This window comes from Musca domestica, unplaced genomic scaffold (assembly GCF_030504385.1).
Source record: "Musca domestica strain aabys unplaced genomic scaffold, Musca_domestica.polishedcontigs.V.1.1 13, whole genome shotgun sequence".
Taxonomy (NCBI): Eukaryota; Metazoa; Arthropoda; class Insecta; order Diptera; family Muscidae; genus Musca; species Musca domestica.
Window position 1 is genome coordinate 9,437,560 of NW_026712172.1, and position 10,942 is coordinate 9,448,501.

The 10,942-nt window shown below is 34.5% G+C and overlaps 1 protein-coding gene across 2 annotated transcripts; it reads right to left on the reverse strand.

Annotated features, from left to right (window-relative positions):
- Positions 1-505: 505 nt before the first annotated feature.
- Positions 506-7,497, reverse strand: LOC101893400 (protein NipSnap). 2 transcript variants are annotated; one of them, XM_005176595.4, is made up of 7 exons: positions 7,269-7,497; positions 4,023-4,110; positions 3,771-3,950; positions 3,538-3,706; positions 3,343-3,467; positions 1,199-1,341; positions 506-1,133 (listed from the first exon to the last, which is right to left on the reverse strand). In XM_005176595.4, exons 2-7 carry the CDS (start codon positions 4,073-4,075, stop codon positions 985-987), a joined length of 819 nt encoding a protein of 272 aa, XP_005176652.1. In that variant the 5' UTR covers positions 4,076-4,110; positions 7,269-7,497; the 3' UTR covers positions 506-984. The 2 variants fall into 2 exon arrangements, with proteins under 2 accessions (XP_005176652.1, XP_011296204.1); XM_011297902.3 differs by lacking the exon at positions 7,269-7,497 and adding an exon at positions 4,248-4,319.
- Between the last annotated feature and the right edge of the window lie 3,445 nt (positions 7,498-10,942).

The following is a 10,942-nucleotide window of genomic DNA, read 5'->3' on the forward strand; positions in this document are numbered from 1 at the left end:
AAAGTGGTTTCCACAGACGGATAGACGGACGGACATCGCTAAATCGACATGGAATTTTATGCTGATCAAGAATATATATATACTTTGTGGGGTCTAAAATGTATATTTCGAGGTGTTACAAACGGAATGACAAACTTAATATAACCTCCATACTATGGTGGAGGGTATAAAAATCTGCAAACACACATATCTTTCAACTTGTTATTATTATTAGCTCAGTGTTGCTACTGTTCCGTTCCCGTACTTTTTCATTTTTGAGAGCATATTTTGCTTTTTTTACCACAAAAAATAGGGTCTAATCCAGAACTGCAAGAATGTAAAAGTTTTTACTACAGTAACCGATTTTCCCGACTTTGCTGACGATTTCTAAAATTAGTTTTCAAAATGTGAACTACAGCCGTTACGTCAATGGTTTTGATTTTTCATCGATTCTGGAATCATTAAGAGTAAATGTATGCTATGAAACTCCCACGACTCAACCTAGGAATAGTTCAAAAATATAGCATTGGTTCTTCTTGTTTACAAAACATATTTGTTTTTCTTAATTTATTGTTTTTTGTTTTTTTTTTTTATAATATAAATGCTGCTTTACAGTTTTCTTTGTTTATAATTAATAATATGCACTTTATATTAAAATCTTAACAATTTTTGTTTCAAACACTTTCTTCAAATATACCAACAAAGTTTCTATGATTTTTCGTTTCAATATAACCATTTCTGTATATGAATATATATATATGGGTGTATGTATATGATAACAATAATTCTCAAAGCTAATAAGAGCAGAAAAGAACAAAAAAAAAAAAAAAAAAAAAAAAAAAAAAATAATGAATGCATAAATGTGCGTTGTTTTCGTTGAAGCTCAAATCACAATGTTTAAACATTTTGGTTTTCTATGTACGTTATTCGTTAGTATTACAGGGGGGGCTGGCTTCAGTCACAAAACAAAAACCCAAACGCAGAAACCATATTTCATCCACCACTTTATTGAGTTGGTGAAAAGACTGTAGGAGACAAAATGCGACAATGCATTTCTCTAATAAGGGGGACGGTATAAGCAACACATTCATCCCAACCGGGTGAACGCCAGGCAGCTTCACGTGTTTCTTTACGATCTTGCAAAGATTTGTAACCTGAAAAAGGATTGTCAAAATTATTGGAATTTAATTGAAAAAAATATCGAGTAATTATTACTTACACCAGATATGATGAACATTATATAGACGGCCGATTTGCGAAAAGAATCCAGCAAAAGCTTCATTGTTGTTTTTACGGAAGTTAATGGCACGAGCCCAATTATTGCCCCATTCAATCATGGTACCAGGTTTCAAGCGATAAGAGCTAAAGAAAATTGTACAAATTGTTAGAAAATTGTACAAATCGATCAAATAAACTTAACAAAAGAAGTAAATATACATATTGCAAAATTCGAATAACAAAAAGGATATATTACACATAATGCTAAAGTCATATGTTAAGTGACTTTTCAACATGTACCATTAGAGTTTGTCTTGCATACTTTTAGGCGCTCTGCACCATTTTTATACCCTACACCATGGTATGAAGGGTATATTAAGTTTGTCATTCCGTTTGTAACACCTCGAAATATACATTTTAGACCCCACAAAGTATATATAGCATCAGCATAAAATTCTATGTCGATTTAGATATGCCGTCCGTCTATCCGTCTTTGGAAATCACTCTAGCTTCCGAACGAAATGAAGAAGATTGATGACATTTTACTCAAATGTATATTATGTCTGCAGGACTTTTGGTATCGAAAATAGACCATGTAGGTCCACGTTTTGTTATAGCCCCCATATAAAGGTACCTCCCGATATTCGATATTTTGATGATTTTAGCGACATTATTCATCGGAATTGTTTCAAATTTGCTATTTGAAGTTTGTAATATATACTACAGCCTAAGACAAAAAATTGTCAGTGCAGGTCCACGTCTTCGTATAGCCCCCACATAACGGCACTTCCACATATCTGGTATTTTGACGATTTTAGCGACATTATTCACCGGAATTGTTTCAAATTTGGTATTTGAAGTTCGTAATGGGTACTACAGCCTATGACAAAAATTCTTGTATGTAGGTCCACGTCTTCGTATAGCCCCCATATAACAGCCTCCATATATTTGGTACTTTGATGATTTTAGCGACATTATTCACAGGAATTGTTTCAAATTTGGTATTTGAAGTTCGTAATGGGTACTACAGCCTATGGCAAACATTTTTGTATGTAGGTCCACGTCTTCGTATAGCCCCCATATAACGGTACCTCCCGATATTCGGTACTTTGTTGATTTTGGCGACATTATTCACAGGAATTGTTTCAAATTTTGAAGTTCGTAATGAATACTACAGCCTATTACAGAAAATTGTCTGTACAGGTCCACGTCTTCGCATGGCCCCCATATAACGGCACCTCCCGATATTCGGTATTTTGATGATTTTAGCGACATTATTCACCGGAATTGTTTCAAATTTGGTATTTGAAGTTCGTAATGAATACTACAGCCTATTACAGAAAACTGTCTGCGCAGGTCCACGTCTTCGTATAGCCTCCATATAACGGTACCTCCCAATCTTTGGTAGTTTGATGATTTTAGCGACATTATTCACCGGAATTGTTTCAAATTTGGTTCATTATGGATACTGCAGCCTCAAGCAGAAAATTTTCTGTGTAGGTCCACATTTTGGTATAGCCCCCATATATCGGTACCTCCCTATATTGATGATTTTAGCTACCTTATTCACCGATTTTCTCAAGTTTCGCATTTGAGTATTTTAATGGCTTATAACAAAAGTTTCCTATGCAAGTCCACGTCGTCGTTTAGACTCTAATATGAGGGTCACATTTGATATTTTTAAGATTTCAACAGAATTTTTAACGATTTTTTTTTTTTTTTTTGAAAATTGCCAAATTCGTTTCAACTGGTGGAGGGAATTCAAAGTTCGACCAGGTCGAAGTTACAGCTTTTTAACCTGTTAAAACTAGAAAGAAAAGCTTTGAAAATTGAAACATTTCTAGTACAAAAAAATAGTTGCAGGAAGAAGAAATCGCTTCAAATATGACACCAATATGTTGAGTAAACTAGCATTAATCTTTCAGTGTCCATTCTTTAAAAAAATATAACAATAACACATACATTATTTCTGGATGCCGTATAGACTCCCTTCTTCTCACTTGACACAAGTTAATCTACGAAGTCGGATCTACATCAAGACTTATCGTTGCCCATCAATTAATGCGGTCTCAATTCATTTGGTTGATTTTTAATTCAGGCTCAGCTAACTACATAGCCTTATGAATACACTTCTTTCACACTTACCGCATTTCATAAATATTGCCACCACTACGCTTTTCAATTTGTGGCCAATAACTAAAAGGCAACAAATATTGCAAATGACGAGATCTAAGGAACTTGGAACGATCTTTCATTAAACCCAAATATTCCTAAAAATAAGACACAATTAAATTCACCGGTCATATATGTATATAGCTAATGGTTTTCATTGTCACATACCGGATCATGCCACAAATCTTCTTTGGCTTGATCGATTTTCTCAAATCCACCCGTATATTTCCATAGATGAAGACATTGATCCATATCACCGACTTGTACTGTCCATGAGGCGACCAGCTCCTGCGAAAGATTTGCCTTTTTATCTCGGATTAATTCCACAGTTGTTTTGCTGAAAGAATAAAAAATTACAATATAAATCTCTACACTATGTAAAATAACATCTCTCCACTTACTAGTTCTTAATGTAATCTTCCATGGAATCTGGACGGACATTGTGTGTATGTAAGGCATAGATGATTTCTTTGTCACTAAGCATGCGACTGTGGGATTCTTTGGTTGGTTCAATTTTGCGTACCAATAATTTGGAAAACCATGAATCTGATTCGTTTACAGGTGCTGTAGTGGAAATGCAGCTGTAAGTATAAAAAAACATTATAAATATTGAAAAGTTAATTTGTTTAAATCTTAACGATTTTATTACTTACCGCAATGCAGTCGAGTTGCATGCTTTTGCAAGGGTCGTCGTCAACTTCAACATTTTATTTTTTGACTATTTGTTGATTAACTTTAGATCTAAAAAATATATATAAACAATTTTATTATAAAATAGCAAATAAATAGCAAATAGCAAAATAAATAATACTTATAATCTCTCTCATTCAAAAAGTGACCTCTTTATAACCTCTAACGTGTGACCAACCAAAACTTACTCTTTAATTCGTAATTAACGTTTTAACTTTGCTGTCTGGGTTCTATTTTGTCACTGTGGGAGAGATGCAAATGTAGGGGCATGTAAAATGTTCAATTATCATTGTTTTTAATGGAAGAGATGTGTGAAAATAACAACAAGACCGCAATGGCAACAAAAAACTTGTCGGGCAAATCAGCAAAATAATATTTGCAAATATTTAATATGTAGATGTTGTTATTCTTCTTCGCTGGCTAGTGTAACCAAAATAAAAACCGTGGGATCGGTTCTGAGGACAAAAATAGGTAAATTCGATTGCGGTCGTTTTCCGATATACTGATCAGGCAAGAAGAGGGTAAAGGGTAGTATTTGCGTAGATTCGACTGAAATTGTTTAGATTCAATATACAGGGTGAGATAATAAAACTGTAACCCACATCAGACTGCTGTCATTTCTAAGCCACTCGTCCGACAGCTGTTAAAATAATTCCAGTGACAGCTCATTATATTGTTTACGAGTGTGCAAAAACATTTCGGTGAGAATTTTCCAGAAAAAAACTTATTCGTGATGGAATTAGACCGTGATAGTGTGATTTCTTTATATTTGGCTGGAAAACCACAAGTAGCTATCGTTAGAGCACTCCAGCATTTAAATGTGAATAAATCTTTTGTGTCTCGTAACATAGCTCATCGCCGTGATACTGGTAGCGTAGCCCGACGTCAAGGAAGTGGACGGAAGAAAAGAGCAACATCTGCAGTAATGGTTCGAAAGGTTAAGAAACGACTTGATCGAAACCAGCGTCGCAGTGGCCGAAAAATGACTGGTGAGCTGAACATATCGCAATATTCCATTTGGCAAATATTGAAAAATGGGATCGGTTTAAAGCCGTTGAAATTCCAAAAAGTGCAAGAACTTACACCGCAACAGAAAGAAATTAGACTCAAAAGAGCTAAAGAATTGCTTCGCTTGGCCGAAAGTGGTGAACTGCCGAATTTGGTTTTCTCCGATGAGAAAACATTCGCTGTCCAGGAGTTTGTAAACAAACAAAATGATCGTGTTTACTTGTTAAAAAGGGTCAGCTGAAAATATGCACCTTCAGTTGACCACCAGAACTCAAGCGCCGGATATGGTGATAGTGTGGGCCGCCATAAACGTCGATGGTCGCTCTCTGCTCGTTTTAATCGACCGTGGTATCAGAAGAAATGGCGAATATTATCGCGAAAATATTCAGGAGGGTGTATTAAAGTCTTGGGCATGCAAACATTTTGGCTGCAGACCTTGGACATTCCAACAGGACTCAGCACGCGCCACCCAAGAAGGTTACAAAATGAGGTTCCTCGCTTCATACCAATCCGTTGGACTATTGTGTCTGCAGTATTTTTAGGTTGGCACTAAAAAATACTAAAGTATCGATCACCCCAAGCAAGCGCCTCGCCGGGAATTGGCCAAAATACCGCAGAGCAACATTCGGACAGCGTGTGACGGTGCCAAAGGTGACCAATTCGAATAAATCAAAACTTATTCTAAAATTTGATGCTATTTCCGACATTTTTTGATTTCATTCAATAAAAATTAAAAAAAAAAATTAAAAATCATGGCGTTTGACTTTTATGCAGTTTTTTTATCTTTGTACTTTGTATCGGGCCAAACTATTAATAACTTCCATCATTTGGAAGGAGCTTGAAAAAATTCAAAAAATAAATAAATAATAAATTCGAAAATTACCGTTTAAGTGATGACCTTTATATGGGGGCTTTACGAAGACGTGGACCTGCAAAACTAATTTTTGTCATAGGCTGTAGTACCCATTAAGATCTTCAAATTCGAAGTTTGAAACAATTCCGGCGAATAGTGCCGCTAAAATCGTCTAAATACCGAATAAAGGTACCTCATTGGGGGCTATCCATACGAAATTTTTAGGCATAGCCTTTAGTACCCATTACAAACTTCGAATATGAAGTTTGAAAAAATTCATGGGCCATATTCGAATTTAACCTGGCTACTGGCAAAATACACATGTGTGCAAAATTTTAGCCTTCTATCTTAATTTGTTCGAAAAATAGCATGATTACACCAGGCAGACGGACATCACTAAATCGTCTTAGAATCTTACGCTGATCCAGAATATATATACTTTGTAGGTTATATCATGAATATTTCGAGGAGTTACAAACGGAATGACAATGCTAATATGCACTCCATAGAATAATGGAGGGTATAAAAATGACAAACATGAACTTCACTTTATACATTTCCAAAATGATGTGTCAACCAGCCTAAATGTGGAGAACAAGTGCTAAATGTATAATTTTTTTAAAACGATTAATTTAGGCATCTAAACTGGCTCCAACATTTTTGAATGAGGGTCGCTGTTGATGCTTTCTTGCTATTGCACAATGTCATAAAGAACGCCATCTATACGACGTTGCTATATTAGTATTTGGTGGCATACTTTGAGGGAACAATTTAATAGACAATTGATAACCAGATGGAGCTAAAACGGCTTTCAGAGGGAAATGTTTGCCCCCACAAGTCTTTACGTTTATTTCAAGGTCATTTAGATGAACAATTCCACAAGGTTTGGTATGAAAACCGATTATTCCATTGCACCGTTAATGGTCACATCACTAATGAGGCCACAGATGTTTTTAGTCGATTTGACGGTCTGATAATGAGATGCGCAGTCGGCGGAGCTGACACTGGGCTGGCAAATGTTGTTGTTGTTCTTGTTCTCCTGTCCAAACGTATGTTCAACAGCAATCTGCATACATTGTATATGTACGAAATTATATACACGTTGGTATATAGACGTATGTGTGTGTGTGGATTGTGTTCAAGTTATTTTTGGTTCACAGTTCAATTGGCCACAATTTTTTTTCTTTATTTTTTTTGGCAAAACATTATTCGCATTGTTACTATAAGCGGCTTATCTAATTTTTGTTTTGTTGTTGAATTTGTTTTTGCACTAGTGTCGTTTAATCTTGATTAAATATTTATTTAGGTACTCTATGCGACGATTCTCAACTTTTCTGCTAAAACTTACCTTAATTTCGTCGAAAATAGTTTCAAAAACGAAAAATTTAATTCCAATTGGACACGATTGTAACTAAAAGCAATACTTTTTTATGCCGAAGAAATAAAGCGAAGAAAATAAATAAAAATTATTAATTCTCCTCTCCCAATCAATTCTGTTTGCACACTCCACTACTGCCTTTTACAATAAAAATAAAAAAAATTTGCATTCTCTCCGGTGTTATTGTTTTTTTATGTTTTGCAATTTGTTGTCGGTGTCGGCGGCTCGGCAAATGTAGGCCCAACGGCGGTGTGTTGTATCTTTTGTCGGCGACAGACAAGACTTGGCGTATTAAATATTGTTTACATAGTGGCATTTGAAGAATGCTAACACACACTGGTGTCCAAAACTAAAGCAACTAAAAACGCAAAGACAATAAATACCCTGTAACTTTTACAAAAATAAACAAATCGTAATTATTTTTCCACTTTTAAATGAAGTACTTTATTCACTTTTAAAAAACTAAAAATAAAAATACAAAAATAATTTTGAATGAAAAATAATATATGGATAACTAAAATGAACCAATTTTTGTTTGGACAAAACTAAAACAACTTTTGATTTTTTATTTTAAAATAATTTAATTTTGGCTAGTAGTAATTTAATTTTGGCTAGCCGATAGCATAACCATTATGCTATGGGGTTTTGGTCATGTGATTGTGCCGGCCATGATAAAACGCCGATTTTTGACACTCGCAACCAATATTTGACAAGTGTTGATGCATGTTTGGGATCATTGTTATGCTGAAACACCCAAATAGGTCGAATATTTTCCTCAGCGAAATGTGATGTTCAACACATCTTTTTAAACAAGCCGATCCATAACTTCCTTCATTTCATGGATAGGTTCAAGTCCATAGAAAGAAAAACAGCGCCACACAATTTTTGACTCTCCCTCATGCTTCACTGCACCCTTGCAACACTGCGTCTTCAGTCTTTTTGAACCCTACCTCATGTTTCACTGTACCCTTGCAACACTGCGGCTTGAATCTTTCATTTTTTTATCTTCTCACCGTTAAACGTAGACTTATCCCAGAATAAAATGTTTTTCCATTGAGCTGGATTCCAATTAATATTATCGCTTCCGAAAGCTACCCTGCTTAGCTTACGGGCATGCAGACCAATCTTAAATGGTTGTTTTTTATTTCTCTCAAAATTTGTGATCAGTACGGGTTGAAGTTTTTCAGGCCTTCATCTGTTATAGACTGTTACTACTGATCCAGTTTCATAAAACCGAATTAGTATACAAGAAATCACAGAAATACAGAAACAAACACGTGCTGTTGTAAAAAACATCTCAAAAATCATTTATGACAAGCGAAATTGTTGAAGAAAGCTAAAATCGATAAATATAACAGGAAAAACAACTGAAATTGCAGTGATCATATGAATGTACAACAGAGTTGCTTTTGTTTTGTCCAAGCCAAAATTTGGTTAATTGACTTTACCATACATTATTTTTTTTATATAAAAATAAATTTTGGTTTTTTGTTTTAAGTTTTTAAAAAGTGAATAAAGTGCCTAATTTAAAACTAGAAAAAAATATCCCCTTTTTAAAATTTTAAAAAAAGTTACAGGCCATTCATTCTCCTTGTAATTTTAGTTGCTTTAGTTTTGGCCACCAATGTATTTACATTATGTTTACATTACATATTCTTAATTTACCTAATTTGCGAAATCGTTAATACACATGATTCCATGGTACATGGTGTTTTGTTTTTTTTACTCCGTTTTTACCATTGAATTGAAATATTGAACACGAACAGGGCACAATAACAGTCGGTAGGATAAAGGTGCAAGTTTTTTTAACGACTCAAGTCATCGGTGCATTTTTCGTAAAAGAGCAAAGGAGTTTTAGATTTGTGTTGTTCAGAATTTTAAGGAAAACAAGTTGAAAAATATTTCAAATACCTTTGCAACAAAACTTCACATTTCGACGTTAATGGCCAATAAATTGTTTAGTTTTTGGCATAAAACTATTGTTACGTGCCACCTGCTTCAGCATAATGGAGTTGTCATGCCTCAATAAGAAAAGTTGCTAAACTTCAAAGAAACTAGAAAAATGTAACTCTATGCTGGAGTCTTATAGTGTCAAATAGACTTTTAAATATGCAATAGTAGGCTTTGCTTGTTTTTATTTTTTTAGACAAAATTCTATAACGTATATTGGGAAAACCACGCAAAACAAGAATGACCGGGCCAAACTTTTAATATCATATCCTCCACCATTTGGAAGGAACTTGAAGAATTTCGAAAAATAGCGTTTAAATGAAGACCTTTATACGAGGACTATACGAAGGCGAGGACCTGTATAAGTAATCTTTCGTCATAGGCTGTAGTATCCATTAAGATCTTCAAATACGAAGTTTGAAACAATTCCGGCGAATAATGTCGCTAAAATCATTATACAAAGATGTGGAACTGCATACGAAATATTTTGTCTTAGGATGTAGTGCCCATTAAGATTTTCCAATACGAAATTTGAAAACATTCCGGCGGATAGTGTCGCCAAAATCATAAAAATTACCAAATATCGGGAGGTATCTTTATATTATACTACACCCTATGAAAAAAAAGTTCGTCCACAGGTCCATATCTTCGTATAGCCCCCAAATAAGTGGTAGTTTTCAAAAAAAATTTCGAACTTAGCAGCTTTTTTACTTGTTTCTTTTACGAAAAAGCCAGCGCCTTAAATATGCAGATATAATTGATGGTAAAAACACATAGAACGCTTATTTGACTGGCTTCTTTCCAAAAAAGTGGTATGAACATTTAAAAATGTAATTGAACTAAGACAAGACAGTAAAGGTGAGAATACACAAAACGCTTACTTGAACAACAAAGGAGGGTTAACGAGTATAAATTAATGGCCAAAATCGAACTATGTCAACCTAAAACTCCTTTGTTTCTCTACGAAGAAGCCAGCCAACAGAGGGCTGCAATGAGTATGATTGAGTAAGCTTGATCACACACAGTGGAAATACAATCAAAGTCAATCAGTCGGTCAGATGCAACATGTTCATTCGAGTTACTCAAGCCAAACGAAAAAGTTGTGATCAAACATGTATTGATCGAAGTTTTGTGATCGCAATCAAACAGCTCACATGAGTTATTTGTTTACGAACTTATGTTGAATTGTTCATAACGGGTCGATCATCTATGATGAGTCTGATCGGTTTTATTTATCCTAGTTAAGTGAGTGATTTGATTTGATTAAAACACAAATGTTCGAATTTGAGCGAAATCATGATTGTAATTTTACTAAGGATTTCATAACTAAAAGATGTCCCCATTAAAGAAACTGGTACAAATTATATAATAAGCATACAATTTTTCATTTTATTTGGGTTTTTGGTATGCTAGACTTCAGTAACTTATTTGAAAAAAAAAATTAAATTAAATTTTTTTAATAAAGAAACACATCATGCTAGGAACACAATTGGAGCGAACGACGAATTTTTTCGCGGCGTATGTTCGTCGTCAAAAATAAAACACATATGTGTATATGGAAGTGCACACAATCACGGCACCGGCGAAAATTTCGTCGGTCGCCGCGAACTCAATTAGTAAGTAAGTAAGTAAGTAAAATATTTATTGAGTCTTCTTTTTTTTCGGTTACAATATGTTGTACTTATCGATAACAA